Consider the following 24,286-nt stretch of genomic DNA (forward strand, 5'->3'; position numbering starts at 1 on the left):
TTTCTAAATATATTGTACAAATAGTTATAACATCAATTACAAGCAAAGTAAGTGCTGTGTCTAGTGTTAGGTATGCTGATAAAAAGCAGAATAAACATTGCATACGTGCAGCAGTAACATTGATAATAAGCAAAATAAATATTGTGCATAGATAGCTGCAATATAGATAACAAATGGTCAAAATACTGAATACAAGCAGTTGTAATACTTATTTAAAAAGTCATAAAATTACTTGCTTTAAGCAGTAGTGATAACAAGTAGAATTAATTCTGTGTAAAAGCAGTTTAAACACTGTTAATAAGCAAAGTAAATAATTTGTACAAGCAACATGAACATTGATAATTAGTGGAGTAAATATTGTGTGTGAACATTAGGAATATTGACAACAAAGAACATATAGGAGCACTAAAATAATGGTAATGGGGGAGTAAATAGTGTTCAAACAGCTGCAATGCTGTTAACTGTTAAATACTGTCAACAGACAGAATAAATACTGTGTAAATGTGAGATAATAATCAAATTACAGAAATGTTACAGTGTAGAAAAAGACTATTTAGCCCACTGCACCAGTACTTCAGATGAACTTCATTGCCTACTGTCAATCTCCTTTCTTCCTATACCTTTGCACACTACTCTTATTCAAATAATTATCCAATATTTTCTCTTGAATGCCTCAATTGAACCTGCCTCCACCACCCCTACAGGCAGTTCATTTAATGCCCTAAATATTCACTGTCAGAAATAGTTCTTCCCCACGTCACGTGTTACTTCTTGTGCCCTGTAGTTCTTAATCAGGAATAGGCTCTTCCAATCTAATCTATCTGGACCCATGATTTTGAGAACTTCTTATAGATTTCCTCTTTGCCTTCTTCTGTCCCAGGAGAACAGTCTCAACTGTTCCGAATACACCCAATGAATTATTCTTCATGGCTATATCCATGGAATCCAACAATCCCAATCTACATGACAATTAAAGTCACACACGATTTATGTACTAGTTGGCAGATATGAAACAAAAGTTATTCACTTGTGTGGCACTGCCGGGATCAGCATGTGGACCCCAGCTATTCAGAATCCATCTTAATGATTTTGTTGAGGGAACTAAATGTAATAAGTATCTCCAAGCTACAGATCACACAAAGCTGGGTAGGAGAGTGAACTGTGAAGGGGGTGCGAAGAGTATTGAGTGAGTGGGCAAATGCATGGCAGATGAATTATAATGCGGATAAATGTGAGGTTATCCACTTTGGTTGCTAAAAATAAGACAGGCAGATTGTCTTCGGAATGATAATAGGTTGGGAAAGGGGAAGATGCAAGAAAACCTGGCTGTCTTGGTACATCAGTCGCTGAAAGTAAGCATTCAGGTGCAGCAGGTGGTGAAGAGGCAAATGATATGTTGGCCTTCGTAGCAAGAGGATTTGAGTACAGGAGCAGTGATGTCTTGCTACAATGATGTAGGGTCTTAGTGGGATCACATAACTACAATATTACGAAAAGAAAAACTGTATTGAGTTGTGCAGATGCAGGTGAGGGGGATGGGGACAGTGAGGGGGGGTGGGGGTGTGCAGAGGCTGTGTGGAGAGGGGATGCAATGCCTCATTTTATACTTCTGGAGCCAGAGGGTGAAGGAATGTTTTGGCTTCCCAAAATAACTTGATCCATCCCATCTTAATCCCTTATGCTCTGCTCACTCCCTATATCTTGGCATGTGGCAACACTTAAAAGCCCTTGATAGCTGAGCTGTGTCATGCCCCTGATTGGCACATGCAGCTTGCTTGATTTATTTTGGCGAGGTGTATCTGAAGTTTCAATGCTGTGCATATCCAAAATCATATCTAGCAAATACTGCAGCTCTATTTTGAAACAGGAATAAATAACCAATTTGAGAACATTCGTAGGCTATTATACTTTCAACAGGATTGAGTGATACTTCTCTGCTCAAATCACCTTCCTTAGCGAGAAGGTTATAATAACATTATTATGCTTCACAATATTATAATTTGATGGCACTTACACTATCTTGAGTTCTATTTGAAGGCTCAAGGATTTGAATGAATAAAACTAAAGAAAAAGACTTAGCAGACACAAAGTGACAATTTATTTGTTCTTTAAACCAATCTCATACATGAAAATGAGTGTAGAGTTTGAGATTTATCGGTTGACTTCCCAAGAGAATGTTTAAAATTTAGCCAAATCAGGTAGTTCATTCTCCAAAAAATGCTATTGTATATTAGTCAATTTAAAAAACAAGTTTTCAACAACATTTAAAACCAGTGCAAACAAGAAAATCTGGTAAACGTTCATTGAGCTGAAATGTTAACTCTATTTTTCTCTTCAATGATGCTATTAGACCTGAAGAGTTTAGTTGTATATGGGTCTGAAATAGTTAATGCTGAGAAGTGCAATAAGTACCACCCACTTTGATGATGTCATATAGACATGGAGGCAGAATAGTTTAGGTCCTAAAGGATGAAACCTAATAAGTGGAACTCCTCAAAGTTTCTGTGAGAATGTCTATCATATCAGTGCAATTTGTAGTTAACAGGTATGTCGTTACCACAATGTAACTAGCTGCTAACGTGCAATAAACTACTTCCTATTCAATTCAAGAGACTCTTGTAGTTGGACCAGTCATAGGATTTTACTCTATCACACATGAAAAAGTAGGTTGTATATATTCTATACTTCAAGAGTATGGTGGCAGGAATCCTACTACGTGATGAGGTGCAGACTTTATTTAGTTACACATGCAACATGGTGAGCAACTGCAGTGGTCTGGAGATTTTACAGCATTTTCAGCCTCAGCTTTATGTCACCTGCTTATTTAGAGAGTCAGCAACAGGAAAGATCCTTCAAAAACTTCACAAAGGAAACACTCACAGCAAGATTCAACAAAAAATAACTTGCAGTTATTTTTATTCATTCAGGAATGTGGGGTTTGCTGGCTGGGTCAGTAATTATTAGTTTTCCCTAGGTTTTGAGAAGATTTAGTGATCTTCCTTCTTAAACTGTTGCACTCAATTTGGTGAAGGTACGTCCACAATGCCATTAAGGAGGGAGTTCCATGTATTGACCCAGCAACTGAAGGTGATATATTTCCAAGTCAAGACAGTGGGTGGCATAGGGAAGAATTTGGAGACACTGGTGTTCCCATGTCTTTTCAGCCCTTGTCCTCTGCGGTGGCAATACTCATGTGTTTGCAAAGTTCAGTTTAAGGAGTTTTGGGGAATTTCTGCAGTGCATCTCATGGATGCTATTACTGAGTGTTGGTGGTGGAGTGAGTCCGTGGTTATGATACCAATCAAGTTGTTTTCTTAGTCCTGGATGGTGTCAAGCTTCTTGAATGTTGCTGGACCTGCACTCATTAAAGCAAATGGGGAGAATTACATCACAGCCCTGATTTGTGACTTGAAGATGGTGGGCAGGTTGTGGGGAGTCAAGAGGTGCTGCCGAATTCTTTCACTCTAACCTGTTCTTGTAGCCACAGTATTTACATGGCTAATTGAGTTCAGTCTCTGGTGAAATGTAGTATCCAGAATGTTGATGGTAATGCCATTGAATATCAAGGGGCCAATGTTTAGATTCTCTATTGTTGGTGACGGTCATTGTTTGGGAGTTGTATTGTGTGGATATAACTTGCTTCTGAAACACTGTGAGGGAACGGAGGGACAGCTGCTTCATAAAGAGTGGGACAGAGTGTGGAGGACGACGTCAAAATGAACAGGAGAGAGCATGGGAAAGAGAAGCTGGAGCACAAAGCACGAGAGGGACAGCTGATTCTGAAACTGAATGAGAGTGTGGGGACATCAGATTCTGAAACTGAATGAGAGAGTGGAGACAGCAGATTCTGAAACTGAACGAACGAATGGGGTCAGCAGATTGTGAAACTGCACAAGACAGTGGGGATAGCAGATTCTGAAAATGCACGACAGGGTAGGGACATCAGATTCTGTAACTGAATAAGAGTGCAGACAGAAGATTCTTAAACTGAATGAGAAAGTGGAGACATCAGATTCTGAACCCGCACGAGACAGTGGAGAAAGCAGATTCTGAAACTGAATGATAAAGTGGGCACAGCAGATTCTGAAACTGAATCTGAGTTGAGACAGAAGATTATGAAACTGCAGAGAGAGAGGAGACAGAAGATTCAGAAAATAAATGAGAGAGTGGGGACAGCATATTCTGAAACTGAATGACAAGAGTGGAGACATCAGATTCTGCAACTGAATAGCAGAGTAAAGACAGATGATTTTGAAACTGAATGGGGGGGTGGAGCCAGAAGATTCTGAAAATGAATTAAAGAGGGGGGAATTCAGAATCTGAAACTGAATGACAGAGTGGAGACACCAGATTCTGAAACTGCACGAGAGTGAGGGGACAGCAGATTCTGAAACTGAAGGAAAGAGTGGTCACAGCAGATTCTGTAACTGAATGAGAGCGTGGTCACAGCAGATTCTGAAACTGAATAAAAGAGATGAGACATCAAATTCTGAAACTGCATGAGAGAGTGGGGACCGCAGAATCTGAAAATGAATGAAAGAGTGGAGACAGAAGATTCCAAAGCTGAATAAGAGAGTGGGAATATCAGATTCTAAAACTGAATGACCAAGTAGAGTCAGGCAATTCTGAAAATGAAGGAATGAGTGGGGACATAAGATACTGAAACTGCATGAGAGAGTGGGGACGTCAGATTCTGAAACTGAACAAGAGAATGGCAACATCAGATTCTGAAACTGCATGAGAATGTGGAGACAGAAGATCCAGAAACTGAATTAGAGAGTTGAGACAGAATATTCTGAAACTGAATGCAAGAGTGGAACATCAGTTTCTGAAACTGAATGACAGACGATTCTGGAACTGAATCAGCAAGTAGAGACAGAAGATTCTGAAACAGAACAGAATGGGCAAAGCAGATTCTGAAACTGCAGAGACAGAGGAGACAGAAGATTCTGAAATTGAATAAAAGAGTGGGGATGTCAGATCTGAAACTGAATGAGAGAGTGGGCACAGCAGCTTCTGAATCTGAAAGAGCGAGTGGGGACATCAAATTCTGAAACTGAATGTGAGAGTGGAGACATCAGAGTCTGAAACTGCACGAGAGAGTGGGGACACCAAATTCTAAAACAGCACGAGACAATGGGGATGTCAGGTTCTGAAACTGGATGACAGAGGAGAGACAGATGACTATGAAACTAAATGAGGGTGTGGAGACAAGATTCTGAAACTGAATGAGAGAGCAGCAGATTCCAAAACTGAATGAGAGGGTGGGAACACCAGATTCTGAAACTGAATAAAAGGATGGGGACATCAGATTCTGAAATTGCACGACAGAGTGGAGACAGATGATTGTGAAACTAAAGTGACAAAGTGGAGATAGAAGATTCTGAAAGTACATGAGTGAGTGCAGACAGAAGAATCTGGAACTGAATGAGAGAGTGGGGACAGCTGAATCTGAAAATGAATGAGAGAGTGGAGACAGAAGATTCTAAAACTGAATGAGAGAGAGGGAATATCAGATTCTAAAACTGAAGACAATTCTGAAAATGAAGGAGTGAGTGAGTGAAACTGAATAAGAGAGTGGAGATAGAAGATTCTGAAAGTACATAAGTGAGTGGGGACATCAGATTCTGAAACTGCATGCGAGTGTGGGGATAGCCCATTCTGAAACTGAATGAGAAAGTCGACACAGAAGATTCTGAAACTTAATTAATGGGGTGGGGACGTCAGATTCTGAAAGTGAATGACAGTGGAGACATCACATTCTTAAACTGAATGAGAGCGTGAGGACATCAGATTCTGCAACTGAATGAGAGTGGAGACAGCAGATTCTGAAACCGCGTGAGAGAGCAGGGCCATCATATTCTGAAACTGAATGAGAGAGTAGAGATAGATGATTCTTAAGATGAATGAAAGTCGAGATGGAAGATTATGAGACTGAATGAGAGTGTGGGCACAGCAGATTCAGAAACTGACTGAGAGAGTGGGCACAGCAGATTCTGAAACTGAACAAAAGAGTGGGGACATCAAATTCTGAAACTGAGTGAGAGATTGGAGACATCAGATTCTGAAACTAAATGACAGGGTAGAGACTGACGATTCTGGAAATGAATCAGAGAGTGGAGACAGAAGACTCTGAAACTGAATGAGAGGGTGGGGACATCAGATTCTGAAACTGCACGAGAGAGTGGAGACATCATATTCTGAAACGGAATGACAGAATAGAGACAGACGATTTTGAAACTGAATGAGGGCATGGAGAGAGAAGATTCTGAAACTGAATGGGAGAGTGCGCACAGTAGATTGTGAAACTGAATGAGAGGATGGGGACATCAGATTCTGATATTGCACAACAGAGTGGAGACAACTAATTATGAAACTGAGTGAGAGAGTGGAGATGGTAGATTCTGAAAGTACATGACTGAGTGTGGACAGAAGATCCTGGAACTGAATGAGAGAGTGGAGACATAAGATTCTGAACCTGCATGTGGGTGTTGGGGACAGTCCATTCTGAAACTGAATCAGAGAGTGGATAGTGAAGATTCAGGAAGTGAATGAAAGGGAGGGGACATCAGATTTTGAAACTGCACGAGACAGTGGGATAGCAGATCCGGAAACTGAATGAGAGAGTGGGGACAGCAAATTCAGAAACTGAATGAGAGGGTGGGGACATCAGATTCTGAAATTGACTGAGAGAGTGGGCACAGCAAATTCTGAAACTGCAGAGAGAGAGAGAGAGAGGAGACAGAAGTTTCTGAAAGCGAATGAGAGAGTGGGGACATCAGATTCAGAAACTGAATGAGAGAATAGATTCAGACAATTCTGAAAATGAAGGAGAGAGTGGGTACAGAAGATTTGGAGACTAATGAGAATGTGGGAACAGCAGATTCTGAAACTGAACGAGAGAGTAAGGACAACAGAGTCTGAAACTGAATGAGAGAGTGGAGACATCATATTCCGAAACCGCCTGAGAGAATGGGGACAGCAGATTTGAAAATGAAAGAGAGAGTGGAGACAGAAGGTTCTCAAACTGCATGAGAGGGTCGGGACAGCACATTCCGAAACTGAATGAGAGAGAGAGAGAGAAAATCTGAAACCGCACAAGAGAGTGGAGACACAAGATTCTGAAACTGAATGAGAGATTGGAGACAGAAGATTCTGAAACCGAATGAGAGACTGTAGCCATCAGATTCCTAAAATTGAATGAGAGGGTGGGGACATCAGATTCTGAAACTGAATGAGAGGTTGGGGACATCAGATTCTGAAACTGCATGACAGAATGGGGACATCAGATTCTGAAACTGAATTAGACAGTGGATGCAGATGATTCTGAAATTGAATGAGAGGGTCGGGACAGTCTATTCTGAAACTGAATGAGAGTGTGGAGACATCAGATTCTGAAACTGAATGAGAGAGTGGAGACATCAGACTCTGAAATTGAGTGACAGAGTAGAGATAGAAGATTCTGAACTGGATGAGAGAATGGGCAATTCAGATTCCAAAACTGAGTGAGCGAGTGAGGACATAACATTCTGAACCTGTACGAGACAATGGGGACATCAAATACTGAAACTGAATGACAGCGTGGAAACAGCCGATTCTGAAACTGAATGGGAGAGTGGGCACAGCATATTCTGAAAGTGAATGGGGGAGTGGGAACAGTGCACGGGAGGGTGGGAACGTCAGATTCTGAAATTGCACAACAAAGTGGCGGCAGAAGGTTGTGAAACTGAATGAGAGAGTCGAGATAGAAGATTCTGAAAGCACTTGAGAGAGTGCGGACAGAACATTCTAAACTGCACACAAGTGTGTGGACAGCACATTCTGAAACTGAAAGAGAGAATGGGAACGTCAGATTCTGAAACTGAATGACAAAGTAGAGACAGCCAATTCTGAAACTGAATGAGGTAGTGGAGACAGAAGATTCTGAAATTGAAGGAGTGGGTCTGGAGAGCACATTCTGAAACTGAATGGGAGAGTGGGCACAGCAGATTCTGAAACTGAATGAGAGGGTGGCAACATCAGATTCTGAAATTGCGCAAAAGAGTGGAGACAGAAGGTTGTGAAACTGAATGAGACAGTGGAGATAGAAGATTCTGCAAGTACTTGAGAGAGTGCAGACAGAAGATTCTAACCTGCACTCGAATGTGTGGACATCAGTGTGGACTCAACTGAATGAGTGAGAAGGTGTGGACATCAGTTTCTGAAACTGCACGAGAGTGTGGAGACAGAAGTTTCTGAAACTGAACGAGAGATTCAAGACAAAAAATTCTGAAATGACATGAGAGAATGGAGACAGAAGATTCTGAAACTGAATGAGGGTGTGGAGACATCAGATTCTGGGGGACAGCAGGTTCTGAAAATGAATGAGAGATTGGACACACCAGATTCTGAAACTGCACAGAGACAGGAGACAAGAGATTCTGAAATTGAATAAGAGTGTGGGGCCATCAGATTCTGAAACGAATGAGAGCGTCGAGACTGACGTTTCTGAAACTGAATGAGGGAGTAGAGACAGAGATTCAGAAACTGAGGAAGAGAGTGGGAACATCAGATTCCTAAAATTGAATTAGAGGGTGGGGTCATCAGATTCTGAAACTGCATGAGAGCGTGCCGACAGAAGATTCTGAAACTGAATGAGAGGGTCGGGACAGCCTATTCTGAATCTGAATGAGAGAGTGGAGACATCAGATTCTGAAGCTGAATGACAGCATAATGTCAGACCGTTCTGAAAATAAAGGGGAGAGCGGGGTCATAAGATTCTGAAACTGCACAAGAGAGTGGTGACATCAGATTCTGAAACTAAATGAGAGGGTGGCAACAACAAATTCTGAACTGCATGAGAGTGTGCAGACAGACGATTCTGAAATTGAATGAGAGAGTGGAGACAGAAGTTTCGGAAACTGATGAAAAAGTGGGCGCAGCAAATTCTGAAACTGAATGAGAGATTAGATTAGATTACTTACAGTGTGGAAACAGGCCCTTCGGCCCAACAAGTCCACACCGACCCGCCGGAGCGCAACCCACCCAGACCCATTCCCCTACATTTACCTCTGCCCCTAACACTACGGGCAATTTAGCATGGCCAATTCACCTAACCTGCACATTTTTGGACTGTGGGAGGAAACCGGAGCACCCAGAGGAAACCCACACAGACACGGGGAGAATGTGCAAACTCCACACATTCAGTTGCCTGATGCGGGAATTGAACCCGAGTCTCTGGCGCTGTGAGGCAGCAGTGCTAACCACTGTGCCACCATACCGCCCACCAGAGTGGCGACATCAGATTCTGAAACTGAATGCAAGCGTGGGGACATCAGTTTCTGAAACTGAATGAGAGCGTAGAGACAGATGATTCTGAAATTGAGTGAGAGAGTGGGGTCATCAGATTCTGAAAATGAATGAGAGAGTGTGCATAGCAGATCCTGAAACTGCACAAGAAAGTGGACACATCAGACTCTGAAACTAAGTGACAGAGTAGAGACAGAAGATTCTAAAACTGAATGAGAGAATGGGGGCAATTCAGATTCCAAAACTGAGTGAGAGAGTGTGGACATAAGATTCTGAAACTGAATGACAGCATGGTGACAGCCGATTCTGAAACTGAATGAGAGAGTGGGCACAGCATATTCTGAAAGTGAATGGGAGAGTGGGAACAGTGCACAGGAGGGTGGGAACATCAGATTCTGAAATTGCACAACAAAGTGGCAACAGAAGGTTGTGAAACTGAATGAGAGAGTCGAGATAGAAGATTCTGAGAGTACATGAGAGAGTGTGGACAGAACATTCTAAACTGCACACAAGTGTGTGGACAGCCCATTCTGAAACTGAATGAGAGACTGGAGACAGACGATTGGAAAACTGAATGAAAGTGTGGAGACACCAGATTCTGAAACTGCACGAGAAAATGGGGACATCAGATTCTGAAACTGAATGAGTAATGACAGGCAATTCTGAAAATGAATGAGAGAGTGGGGACATCAGATTTCGAAACTGGATAAGAGTGTGTGGACATCAGATTCTGAAACTGCACGAGAGAGTGGAGACACAAGATTTTGAAATTGAAAGAGATATTCAAGACAGAAGATTCTGTAATGATATGAGGGAGTGGAGACAGAAGATTCTGGAACTGAATGAGAGTGTTGGGACAGCACATTCTGAAACTGAATGAGTGGGTGGAGCCTGAATATTCTGAAACTGAATGAGTGAGTCAGGCAGCATTTTCTGAAACTGACTGAGAGAGTGGGACTGAAAATGTGTTGCTAGAAAAGTGCAGCAGGTCAGGCAGCATCCACGGAGCAGGAGAATCGACGTTTCGGGCATGAGCCCTTCTTCAGGAATGTGGAAAATGTGTCCAGCAGGCTAAGATAAAAGGTAGGGAGGAGGGACTTGGGGGAGGGGCGTTGGAAATGCGATAGGTGGAAGGAGGTCAAGGTGAGGGTGATAGGCCGGAGTGGGGGTGGGGGCGGAGAGGTCAGGAAGAATGCTGAGTTCAAGGGATTTGACTGAGACAAGGTGGGGGGAGGGGAAATGAGGAAACTGGAGAAATCTGAGTTCATCCCTTGTGGTTGGAGGGTTCCTAGGCAGAAGATGAGGCGCTCTTCCTCCAACTGCCGTGTTGCTATGGTCTGGCGATGGAGGAGTCCAAGGACCTGCATGTCCTTGATGGAGTGGGAGGGGGGGGTTGAAGTGTTGAGCCACACGGTGGTTGGGTTGGTTGGTCCGGGTGTCCCAGACGTGATCTCTGAAATGTTCCGCAAGTCTCCCCAATATAGAGGAGGAGACAGGCCGCCTACTTGCGGAACGTTTCAGAGAACACCTCTGGGACACCCGGACCAACCAACCCAACTACCCCGTGGCTCAATACTTCAACTCCCTCTCCCACTCCACCCAGGACATGCAGATCCTTGGACTCCTCCATCGCCAGACCATAGCAACATGACGGCTGGAGGAAGAGCGTCTCATCTTCCACCTAGGAACCCTCCAACCACAAGGGATGAACTCAGATTTCTCCAGTTTCCTCATTTCCCCTCCCCCCACCTTGTCTCAGTCAAATCCCTCGAACTCAGTACCGCCTTCCCAACCTGCAATCTTCTTCCTGACCTCTCCGCCCCCACTCCGGCCTATCAGCCTCACCTTGACTTCCTTCCACCTATCGCATTTCCAACGCCCCTTCCCCAAGTCCCTCCTCCCTACCTTTTATCTTAGCCTGCTGGACACACTTTCCTCATTCCTGAAGAAGGGCTCATGCCCGAAACGTCGATTCTCCTGCTCCTTGGATGCTGCCTGACCTGCTGCGCTTTTCCAGCAACACATTTTCAGCTCTGATCTCCAGCATCTGCAGTCGTCACTTTCTCCTGAGAGAGTGGGACATCAGGTTTTGAAAATTAAAGGGAGAGTGGAGACAGAAGATTCTGATACTGCACGAAAAGAGTGTGGACATCAGATACTTAAAATGAATGAGAGAGTGGGCCAGCAGATTCTGAAACTGAATGATAGAGTAAAGATAGATGATTCTGCAAGTGAATGGGGTAATGGAGACAGAAGATTCTGAAACGGAATGAGGGAGTGTGGACATCAGATTCGGAAACTGAATAAGAGAGGAGGCGCAGCAGATTCTGAAACTGAGTGGGAACATCAGATTCCTAAAATTTAATGAGAGGGTGGGGACATCAGATTCTGGAACTGAGTGAGAGCGTGGAGACAGAAGTTTCTGAAACTGCATGAGAGAGTCGAGACAGAAGATTCAGAAACTGAATGTGTGAGTGGAGACATCAGATTCTGAAAATGAATGAGAGAATGGAGACATCAGATTCTGAAACCTCACGAGAGAATGGGGACATCACATTCTGAAACTGAATAAGAGGGTGTGGACATCAGATTCTGAAACTGCACGAAAGAGTGGAGACAGAAGATTCTGAAAGTGAACAAGAGATTTGAGACAGAAGATTCTGAAACTGACTGAGAGAGTGGGCACAGCAGATTCTTCAAATGAATGAGAGACTGGAGACATGTGATCCTGAATCTGCATGAGAGAGGAGACAGATTATTCTGAAAATGATTGTGAGAGGGCAGATGTCAGATTCTGATAATAAATGAGAGGGTGGTGATATCAGATTCAGAAACTGAATGAGAGCATGGAGACCGAATTTTCTGAAACTGAATGAGAGAGTTGAGACATCAGATTTGGAAACTGAATGAGGGAGTAGGGACATCAGATTTTAAAACAGCACAAGCGTGAGGGGATATCAGATTCTGAAACTGCATGAGAGAATGGAGACTGAAGATACTGAAATTGAGAAAGAGAGTGGGGACATCAGGTTCTTAAAATGAATGAAAGTGAGTCATGAGATTCTGAATGTGTACGAGAAATGAGACAGAATATTCTGAAAATGAATGTGAGAGTGGAGACATCAGACACTGAAACTGAACTAGAGAGTGGGCACAGCAGATTCTGAAACTGAGTAAGAGTGTCAGCACAGCAGTTTCTGAAACTGAATGTGTGAGTGGAGACATCAGATTCTGAAACTAAATCTGTGAGTGGAGATATCAGATTCTGAATCTTAATGAGAGGGTGGGAACATTAGTTTCTGAAACTGCATGAGAGCTTGTAAACAAAAGTTTCTGAAACTAAATCAGAGAGTGGAGACAGATGATTCTGAAACTGAATGTGAGAGTGGAGATAAAAGATTCTGAAACTGAATGTCAGAGTAGAGACAAACGATTCTGAAAGTGAATGAGAGAGTGGAGACAGAAGATTCTGAAACTGAATGAGAGAGTGGGAAGAGTAGGTTCTGAAACTGCAGAGACAGAGGAGACAGATGATACTGAAATTGAATGAGAGAGTGGGCAAAGCAGATTCTGAAACTGAATGAGAGAATGGCGACATCAGATTCTGAAACCGCACGAGACAATGAGGACAGCAGTTTCATAAATAGAATGAGAGAGTGGCGACATCAGATTTTGAAACTACACAAGAGAGTGGGGACATCAGGTTGTGAAACTGAATGACAGAGTAAAGACAGACGATTCTGAAACTGAATGAGGGAATGGTGACAGAAGATTCTGAAATTGAATGAGAGGTTGGGCACACCAGGTTCTGAAACTGCAAAGAGACAGGAGACAGGAGATTCTGAAACTGAATGAGAGTGTGGGTCCATCAGATTCTGAAACTGAGTGAGACCGTGGAGATAGATGTTTCTGAAACTGAATGAGAGAGTCAAGACAGAAGATTCAGGAACTGAATGGGAGAGTGGGCACAGCAGGTTCTGAAATTGAATGAGAGAGTGGGCACAGCAGATTCTGAAATTGAATTAGAGAGAGAGAGTGACAGATTCCAAAACCACATGAAAGAGTGGGGACTGCAGATTCTGAAACTGAATGAGAGAGTGGGCAAAGCAGATTCTGAAACTGAATGAGAGTGGTGACATCAGATTCTGAAAGCGCACAAGAGAGTGGGGATTCTGAAACTGAATGACAGAGTAAAGACAGGCGATTCTGAAACTGAATGAGAGAATGGAGACAGAAGATTCTGAAACTGAATGAGAGGTTGTGCACACCAGATTCTGAAACTGCAGAGAGACAGGAGACAGGAGATTCTGAAACTAAATGAGAGAGTGGGTCCATCAGATTCTGAAACTGAGTGAGAGCGTGGAGACAGAAGTTTCTGAAACTGAATGAAAGAGTCGAGACAGAAGATTCTGAAATTGATTGAGAGGTTGGGGACATCAGATTCTGAAACTGAATATCAGAGTGGAGAGATCAGATTCTGAAACTAAACGAGAGAATGGGGAAATCAAACACTGAAAGTGAATGAGAGAGTGGGCAAAGTAGATTCTGAAAGTGAATGAGAGAGTGGGCAAAGTAGATTCTGAAAGTGAATGAGAGAGTGGTGACATCACATTCTGAAAAGGAATGAGAGAGTGGAGACATCAGATTCTGAAACCGCATGAGAGAGTGGGGACAGCAGATTGTGATACTGAATGAGAGAGTGGAGAGAGTTGGTTCTGAAACTGAATGAGAGAGTGGAGAGATCCAATTCCGAAACGGAATGAGAGAGTGGAGACAGAAGATTCTGAAACTTAATCAGAGAGTTGAGACATCAGTTTCTGAAACCGCACGAGAGAATGGGGCTAGCTAAGTCTGAAACTGATTGAGAGAGAGGAGACAGAAGATTCTGAAAATGAAGGAGAGATTGGAGACAGCCAGTTATGAATTTGAATGAGAGGGTGGGGACAACAGAATCTGAAAGCGAATGAAAGAGTGGGGACAGCAGATTCTGAAACTCAATGAGAGAGTAGAGACAGACGATTCTGAAACTGAATGAGAGGGTGGAAGCTGAAGATTCTGAAATTGAATGAGAGAGTGGAGACAGCAGATTCTGAAATTGAATGAGAGAGTAGGGACTACAGAATCTGTAACTGCATGAGGGAGTGGAGACAGAAAATTCTGAATCGGCAGAGAGAGAGAGGAGACAGAAGATTCTGAAAATGAAGGAGAGAGTGGAGACAGCAGATTATGCATTTGAATCAGAGAGTGGGGACAACAGAATCTGAAAGTGAATGGGACAGTAAGGCACAGCAGATTCTGAAACTGCACGAGGGAATGGGGATACCGGATTCTGAAACTGAATGGGAGAGTGGGCACAGCTAATTCTGAAACTGAATGAGAGAGTTTGGACATTGGATTCTGAAACTGAATAAAAGAATGGGGACACCAGATCTGAAATGGAATGACAGATTAGAGACAGACGATTCGGAAACTGAATGAGAGAGTAGGGACTGCAGAATCTGTAACTGCATGAGAGAGTGGAGACAGAAAATTCTGAATCTGCAGAGAGAGAGTAGATAGCAGATTCTGAAAATGAAGGAGAGATTGGAGACAGCAGATTATGAAATTGAATGAAAGGGTGGGGACAACAGAATCTGAAAGTGAATGAGAGTGGGGACAGCAGATTCTGAAACTGAATGTGAGAGTGTGGAAAGTAGATTTTGAAACTGAATGAGAGAATAGAGACAGTAGAATCTGAAACTGAATGAGAGAGTGGGTAAAGCAGATTCTGAACCTGCATGAGAGAGTGAGGGCAGAAGATTCTGAAACTGCACGATAGAGTGGGGACATCAGATTCAGAAACTGAATGATAGAGACTGGACACCAGATTCTGAAACTGGATGAGTGAGTGGAGACATCAGATTCTGGAACGGACTGAGTGAGTGGAGACAGAACATTCTGAAAATGAATGAGAAAGTGGCGAAAGCAGTTTCAGAAACTGAATTAGAGAGTAGGGACTGCTGTTTTTGTAACTGCATGAGAGAGGGGAGACAGAAGGTTCTGAAACTGCAGAGAGAAAGGAGACAGAAGATTCTGAAAATTAGGGAGAGATTGGAGACAGCAGATTATGAAATTGAATGAGAGGGTAGGGACAACAGAATCTGAGTGTGAATGAGTGAGTGGGGACAGCAGATTCTGAAACAGCATGAGGGAGTGGGGATATCGGATTCTGAAACTAAATGAGAGAGGGTGGAAAGTAGATTTTGAAACTGAATGAGAGAGTAGAGACAGAAGAATCTGAAACTGAATGAGAGAGTGGAGACATCAGATTCTGAACCTGAATAAGTGAGTGGAGACAGAACATTCAGAAACTGAATGAGAGAGTGGCGAAGGCAGTTTCTGAAACTGAATGCGAGGGTGGGGACATCAGATTCTGAACTGGAATGAGAAGATGGGGAGATTAGATTCTGAAACTGCAGCAAGAGAGGAGACAGAAGATTCTGAAAATGAATGAGAGAGTGGGGACAGAAGATTCTGAAACTCAATGAAAGGGTGGGTACAGCGGATTTTGAAATTGATTGAAAAAGTGAGCACTGCCGATTCTGAACCTGAATGAGAGAGTGGGCACAGCAGATTCTGAAACTGCAGAGGGAGAGGAGACAGACGATTCTGAAACTGAATACAAGGGTGGGGAGGACAGATTCTGAAACTGCACAAAAGCGTGGGGACACTAGATTCTGAAACTGAATGAGAGAGCGGAGATAGAAGTTTCTCAAACTGAATGAGAGAGTGGGGATGTCAGATTCCAAAACTGAACAAGAGAATGGGGACACCAGATTCTGAACCTGAATGAGAGAGTGGGAACTTCAGTTTCTGAAACTGCATGAAAGTGCGCAAATGTCAGATTCTGAACCTGACTGAGAAAGTGGAGACAACAGATTCTGAAAGTGAATGAGAGAGTGTGGACATCAGATTCTGAAACTGAATGACAGAGTAGAGACACACAATTCTGAAACTGAATGAGAGAGTGGAAACAGAAGATTCTGAAACTAAATGAGAGAGTACGGACAGCAGATTCTGTACCTGCATGAGAGAGTAGGGACTGCAGAATCTATAACTGCAAGAGAGAGTGTAGAAGGAGATTCTGAAACTGCAGAGAGTGAGGAGACAGAAGATTCTGAAAATGAAGGAGAGATTGGAGACAGCAGAATGTGAAATTGAATGAGAGGGTGGGGACATCAGATCCTGAAACTGAATGAGAGAGTAGGGACAGCAGATTCTGAAACTGGATCAGAGTCAAGGCAGAAGATTTTGAAACTGCCTGAGAGAGTGGTGACAGCAGATTCTGAAACAGAATGAGAGAGTGGGCACAGCAGATTTTGAAACTGATTGAGAGAGTGGAGACATTAGATTCTGTAAGTGCATGAGAGAGTGGAGACAGCAGATTCTGAAACTGCAGAGAGAGAGGAGACAGAAGATTCTGAAACTGAATGAGAGAGTGGGCACAGCAGATTCTGAAAGGGAAAGAGAGGGTGGGACAGGATATTCTGAAACTGCATGACAGCATGGGGACATCAGATTCTGAAACTGAATGACAGAGTAGAGATAGACTATTCTGAAACTGAATGAGAGAGTGGGCACAGCAGATTATGAAACTTACTCAGACAGTGGAGACATCAGATTCTGAAACTGCATGAGAGAGTGGGGACAGCAGATTCTGAAACTGAATGAGAGATTGGAGATATCAGCTTCTGAGACTGAATGGGAGGGTGGGGACATCAGATTCTGAAACTGAATGAGAGAGTCGGATAAGCAGATTCTGAGACTGAATGAAAGAGTGGAGACATCACATTCTGAAATGGAATGCGTGTGTGGAGACGGACGATTCTGTAACTGAATGAGAGAGTGGCAAAAGCAGTTTCTGAAACTGAACATGAGGGTGGGGGCATCAGATTTTGAAACTGCAGAGAGAGAGGAGACAAAAGATTCTGAAACTGAATGAGAGGGTATAGACAGAAAATGAACAGAGATGTATGGACAGAGATTCTGAAAATGAATGAGTGAGTGGAGACAGAACATTCTGTAACTGAATGAGAGAGTGGGGACAGACGATTCTGAAATGAAATGAGTGACTGGAGACAGAAGATTCTGAAACTGCATGAGAGAGTAGGGACATTGGAATCTGAAACTGAATGGGACAGTGTGGATATCAGATTCTGAAAGTGAATGAGAGAGTTGGGACATCAGATTCCGAAATGGAATGAGAGGATGGGGACATCAGATTCTGAAACTGCAGAGAGAGAGGAAACAGAAGATTCTGAAACTGAATGAGAGAGTGGATTCATCAGATTCTGAACCTGAATAAGAGGATGTGGACATCAAATTCTGAAACTGCATGTGAGTGCGCAGACAGCAGATTCTGAAACTGCACGAGAGATTGGAGACTGAAGATTCTGAAACTGAATGGGACAGTGTGGATATCAGATTCTGAAATTGAATGAGAGAGTGGACACAGAAGATTCTGAAACTGAAGTAGAGGGTCAGGACAGCACATTCCGAAACTGAATGAAAGAGTGGAGACAGATGATTCTGTAATGGAATGAGTGAGTAAAGACAGAACATTCTGAAACTGAATGAGAGAGTGGTGAAAACAGTTTTGGAAACTGAAAACGAGGTTCGGTGTCATCAGCTTCTGAATGGAATGAGAGGATGGGAACATTAGATTCTGAAACTGCTGAGAGAGAGGAGACAGAAGATTGTTAAAATCAATGAGAGGGTGGGTACAACAGATTCTGAAACTGAATGAGAGAGTGGATACATCAGATTCTGAATCTGAATAAGAGGGTATGGATAACAGATTGTGAAACTGCACGAGAGAGTGAAGACAGAGGATTCTGAAACTTCATGAGAAAGGGGGGACATCAGATTGTGAAATCAAATGAGAGGATGAGGACATCAGATTCTGAAACTGCAGAGACAGAGGAAACTGAAGATTCTGAAAATGAATGAGTTAGTGGAGACAGAAGATTCTGAAACTCAATGAGAGTGTGGGTACAGCAGATTCTGAAACTGAATGGGAGAGTGGCAACATCAGAGATAGAAGATCCTGAAAATCAATGAGAGAGCAGAGACAAGCGATTAGAAAATTGAATGAGAGGGTGGGGAGATCAGATTCTGAAAGTGAGTGATAGAGCAGAGACAGAAGTTTCTGAAACTTTATGAGAGAGTGGGGATGTCTGTTTCTGAAAGTGAATGGGAGAGTGTGGATATCAGATTCTGAAATTGAAGAGAGAGTGGAGACAGGAGATTCTGAAACTGAATGAAAGAGTGGAGACATCAGATTCTGAAATGGAATGCGTGAGTGGAGACAGAATAATCTGAAACTGAATGCGAGAGTGGCAAAAGCAGTTGATGGAACTGAACATGATGATGGGGACATCAGATTCTGAAACAGAATGAGTGGATGGAGGCATTAGATTCTGAAACTGCTGAGAGAGAGGAGACTAGAATACTCTGAAAATTAATGAGAGAGTGGAGACAGAAGGTTCTGAAACTGAATGATAGAGTGGATACATCAGATTCTGAACCTGAATAAGAGGGTGTGGACATCAGTGTGAAACTGCTCGAGAGAGAGGCGACAGAAGATTCTGAAACTCAACGTGAGGGTGGGTACAGCAGATTCTGAAACTGAATGAAAGAGTGAGCACAGCCGATTCTGAAACTAATGAGAGACTGGCAACATCAGATTCTGAAACAGTATGAGAGAGTGGGGACAACAGGTTCTAAAACTGAATGATAGATTGGATAGAATCTGAACCAGAATAAGAGGGTGTGGACAACAGATTGTGAAACTGCACGAGAGAGAGAGGCGACAGAGGATTCTGAAACTACATGAGAAAGTGGGGACATCAGATACTGAAACTGCAGAGAGAGAGGAAACTGAAGATTCTTAAAATGAATGAGCTAGTGGAGACAGAAGACTCTGAAACTCAATGAGAGTGTGGGTACAGCAGATTCTGAAACTGAATGAGAGAGTGGCAACATCAGATTCTAAAACAATACGAGAGGGTGGATACATCAGATTCTGAACCTGAATAAGAGGGTGTGGGGACATCAGATTCTGAAACTGCACGAGAGTGAGGGGACATTAGGTTCTGAAACAGCATGAGAGATTTGGGATAGCAGATTCTGAAATTGCATGAGAGGGTATGGACATCAGATTGTGAAACTGCATGAGAGAGTGGAGTCAGAGGATTCTGAAACTGAATGAGAGGGTGGACAGCAGCTTCTGTATCTGTATGAGAGAGTGGAGACAGCAGATTCTGAAACTGAATGAGAGAGTAGGGACTGCAGAATCTGTAACTGCATGAGAGAGTGGAGACAGAAAATTCTGAATCTGCAGAGAGGAGACAGAAGATTCTGAAAATGAATGAGAGAGTGGGGAGATCAGATTCTGAAACTGAATGGAAGAGTGAGCACAGCAAATTCTGAAACTGAATGAAAGAGTTTGGACATCAGTTTCTGAAACTGAATTAGAGAGTGGGGACATCAGATTCTGAAACTGAATGACAAAGTAGAGAGAGACGATTCTGAAACTGCTTGAGAGCATGGGGACAGCAGATTGTGATACTGAATGGGAGCGTGGGCACAGTAGATTGTGAAACTTAATCAGAGAGTGGAGACATCAGATTCTGAAACTGCACGAGAGAGTGGGGACAGCAGATTCTGATACTTAATGAGAGAGTGGAGACAGAAGGTTCTGAAACTGAATGAGAGTGTGGGGACGTTTGATTCTGAAACTGAATGAGAGAGTGGAGACAGAAGATTCTGAAACTTAATCAGAGAGTTGAGACATCAGTTTCTGAAATCGCATGAGAGAATGGGGACAACTGATTCTGAAACTGAATGAGAGAGTGGGTAAAGCAGATCTTGAGACTGAATGAGAGGGTGAGTACATCAAATTCTGAAACTGCATGAGAGAGTGGGTCATAAGATTGTGAAACTAAATGAGCGAGTGTGGACAGACAATTCTGAAACTGAATGAGTGAGTGGGGACATCAGATTCTGAAACTGCAGTGAGAGAGAGGAGACAGAGGATTCCTAAACTGAATGAGAAAGTGGAGACAGAATATAGTGAAACTCAATGAGGGGTAGTTGAGACAGAAGATACTGAAACTGAATGAGATAATGGGTATAACAGATTCTGACACTGTATGAGAGAGGGAGAGCAGACAGAAAATTCTGAAAATGAATGATAGAGTAGGGACACAGATTCTGAAACTGCATGAGACTGTGGGGGCATCAGATTGTGGAACTGAATGAGAGATTGGAGACACTGGATTCTAAAACTGAATGAGACAGTGGGTACAGCACATTCTGAAACCTGGTCAAAGAGTAGAGGCAGAAGATTCTGAAACTGCCTGAGAGAGTGAGGACAACAGATTTTGAAACTGAATGAGAGAATGGGCACAACAGATTCTGAAACCTAATCAGAGACTGGAGATATCAGATTCTGAAATTGCACGAGAGAGTGGAGACATCAGATTCTGTAACTGAATGAGAGAGTATGGACACCAGATTCTGAAACTGAATGAGTGACTGGAGACATCAGATTGTGGAACGGAATGAATGAGTGGAGACAGAACATTCTGAAACAGAATGAGAGAGTGGCAAAAGCAGTTTCTGAAACTGAACATGGGGTCATCATATTCTGACACGGAATGAAAGGATGGGGACATTAGATTCTGACACTGCGGAGACAGAGGAGATAGAAGATTCTGAAAATGAATGAAAGAGTGAGCACAGCCGATTCTGAAACTGAATGAGAGAGTGGCAGCATCAGATTCTGAAACAGTACGAGAGAGTGGGGACATCCGATTCTGAAATTGAATGAGAGGATAGGTACATTAAATTCTGAAATCGCAGGGAGAGAGGAGACAGAAGATTCTGAAAATGAATGAGAGAGTGGCAACATCAGATTCTGAAACAGCATGAGAGACTGAAGACAGAAGATTCTGAAACTGAATGAGAGAGTGGGCACAGCAGAATCTGAAACTGCACAAAGAGAGGAGATAAGACCATAAGACATAGGAGTGGAAGTAAGGCCATTCGGCCCATCAAGTCCACTCCGCCATTCAATCATGATTCTGATAGACGATTCTGAAACTGAATGAAAGGGTGGGGACATCAGATTCTGAAACTACAAGGGAGTGTGTGAACTGCACATTCTGAAACTGACTGAGAGAGTGGGCACAGCCTATTCTGAAACTGAATGAGAGAGAGAGAGAGAGAGAGAGAGATTCTGAAACCGCATAAGAGAATGGGGACTGCAGATTCTGAAGCTGACTGAAAGAGTGGAGACAGAAGATTTTGAAACAGAATGAGAGGGTGCGACAGCAGATTCTGAAACTGAATGAGAGAGTGGAAACAGAAGATTCTGGAACTACATGAGAGAGTGGGGACATCAGATTCTGAAACTGCACAAGAATGTGGGGAGAGCAGATTCTGAAAATGAATGAGGGAGTGGAGATGTCCGATTCTGAAACTGAATGAGAGAGTGGGCACAGCAGATTCGAAAACTGAATGAGAGAGTGGCGACATGAGATTCTGAAACTGCACGACTGAGTGGAGACAGATGATTCTGAAATAGAATGAGACAGTGGGCACAGGAGACTCTGAAACTGCAGAGAGAGAGGTAACAGAAGTTTCTGAAAATGAATGTGAGATTGGGCACAGCAAATTCTGAAGCTGAATGAGAAAGTTTGGACATCAGATTCTTAAAGTGAATAATAGAGTGGGAAAAGCAGGTTCTGAGACTGAATGAGAGTGTGGGGAATGAGATTCTGAAACTGAATGAGAGGTTGGTGACATCAGATTCCGAAACTGCACTGGAGAGTGGAGTCAGAAGATTCTGAAACTACCTGAGAAAGTGGGGACATCAGATTCTGAAACCGCATGAGAGTGCGCGGAACAGCCGATTCTGAAACTGAATGAGAGAGTGGAGACAGAAAATTCTGAAACTGATTAACAGGGTAGGGATAGCAAATCCTGATACTGAATCAGAAAGTCAAGATAGCAGATTCTGAAACTGAATGAGAGTGGGGATATCGGTTCTGGAGGGTGGTGCCGAGTTGGAGGTTTGGGACTTGGATAATGTGGGGTGAGGGGAAATGAGGAAGCTGTTGAAATCCACATTTATCCCATGTGGTTGCAGGATCCCAAGGCAGAATATGAAGCGTCAGGTGGTAACGGTTTGGTGGTGGAGGAAGCCCAGGATCTGCATGTCCTTGATAGAGTGGGAGGGGGAGTTGATGTGTTCAACTACGGGGTGGGGAGGTTGGTAGGTGTGGGTGTCCCAGCGATGTTGACACCGGTGTCCTCTGCATCAGGGAGACAGGACGCCCTCTTGCAGATCGTTTCAGAGAACATTTCATTATCCCAGTTCCAAGCCTCCAACTCAGCACCGCCCTCCGGACCTGTCCATCACTGCTAACTCTGACCTATTACCTTCTCCCTCACCGTCATCCACCTATAGCTTTACTAGCAACTTTCATCCAACACCATCCCCCCTTCCATTTGTCTCACAGCACCGACTCACAAGCCTCATTCCTGATGTAGGGCTTATGCACGAAACATCGATCCTCCTGCTCCTCGGATGCTGCCTGACTGGCTGTGCTTTTCCAGCACCACATGCTTGACTCTGATCTCCAGCATCTGCAGTCCTCACTTTCTCCTAAGCGGGTGTAGACATCAGATTCTGAAACTATATGAGAGAATGGAGACAGAAGGCTCTGAAACTGAAGGTCAGAGTGGGGACATCAGATTCTGAAACTGCACGACAGTGTCGGGACAGCAGATTCTGAAACTGAATGAGAAAGTGGAGAGAGAAGATTCTGAAACTGAATGAGAGAGTGGGGAGAGCAGTTTCTAAAATTTAGAGTTTCGAGCAGCATATTCTGAAACTGCTCGAGAGAGTGGTGACAGCAGATTTTGAAACTGAATGAGAGAGTAGAGACAGTCAATTCTAAAAATGAATGAGAGAGTGGAGACATGAGATTCTGAAACTGCACGAGAGATTGAGCACATCTCATTCTGAAACTGAATGAGAGAGTGGAGACATCAGATTCTAAAACTAAATGACAGAGTGGGGACAGAAGATTCTGAAACTGAATGACAGAGTGGGGACAGAAGGTTCTGAAACTGAATAAGAGGGTGGGGACATTAGATTCTGAAACTGAATGAGAGTGTGGGCACAGCAGAGCCTGAAACTGCAGAGAGAGGAGACAAAAGATTCTGAAACTGAATGAGAGAGTGAGGACAGCGGATTCTGAAACTGCACGAGAGAGTGGGGACTGCAGATTCTGAAACTGAATGACAAAGTAGAGACAGATGATACTGAAACTGAAAGAGAGAGTGGGGACAGTAGATTCTGAAACTGAATGAAAGGGTGGGGACATAGATTCTGAAACTGAATGAGAGAGTGGGCACAGCAGATTCTGAAACTGAATGAGAGGGTGGGGGCATCAAATTCTGAAACTGAATGGAGAGTGGGGAGAGCAGATTCTGAAACTGAATGAGAGTTGAGACCGATGATGCTGAAACTGAATAAGAGACTGGGGACAGAAGATTCTGAAAATGAAGGAGAGATTGGAGACAACAGATTATGAAATTGAATGAGAGGGTTCAGACGTCAGATTCAGAAAGTGAATAAGCAGGCGTAGAGTCGGGAGTGTGGTGCTGGAAAAGTACAGCCGGGTAGGCAGCATCCAAGGAGCAAGAAAATCGACATTTCGGGCAGAAGCCCTTCATCAGGAATGATGCTTGTGGGTCGGGCTGAGAGATAAATGGGAGGGCTGTAGGTTTGTGGTGATGTATCTGGGAAAGCGACAGGTGGATGAAGATGTGGGAGAAGGTTATAGGTCAGAGTTAGCAGTGATGGACAGGTCCGGAGGGCGGTGCCAAGTTGGAGGTTTGGGACTGGAATAATGTGGGGTGAGGAGAAATAAGGAAGCTGCTGAAA

At 43.4% G+C, this 24,286-nt stretch overlaps 1 protein-coding gene across 4 annotated transcripts in view; it reads right to left on the reverse strand.

Annotated features, from left to right (window-relative positions):
• glra1 (glycine receptor, alpha 1) overlaps positions 1-24,286 on the reverse strand; it is a 148,986-nt gene that overhangs the window by 10,635 nt on the left and 114,065 nt on the right. The window contains exon 10 of one of the 4 annotated variants that reach the window (XM_072590467.1): positions 2,690-3,355. The exons of the other annotated variants lie outside the window; for them this stretch is intronic. Coding sequence (XP_072446568.1) covers positions 3,302-3,355 — 54 coding nt within the window. The 3' untranslated portion in view covers positions 2,690-3,301. Of the gene's footprint in view, positions 1-2,689; positions 3,356-24,286 lie in introns of those variants that run through there. 4 annotated transcript variants of the gene reach the window in all.

Source organism: Chiloscyllium punctatum, chromosome 20, assembly GCF_047496795.1.
Source record: "Chiloscyllium punctatum isolate Juve2018m chromosome 20, sChiPun1.3, whole genome shotgun sequence".
Classification (NCBI taxonomy): Eukaryota; Metazoa; Chordata; class Chondrichthyes; order Orectolobiformes; family Hemiscylliidae; genus Chiloscyllium; species Chiloscyllium punctatum.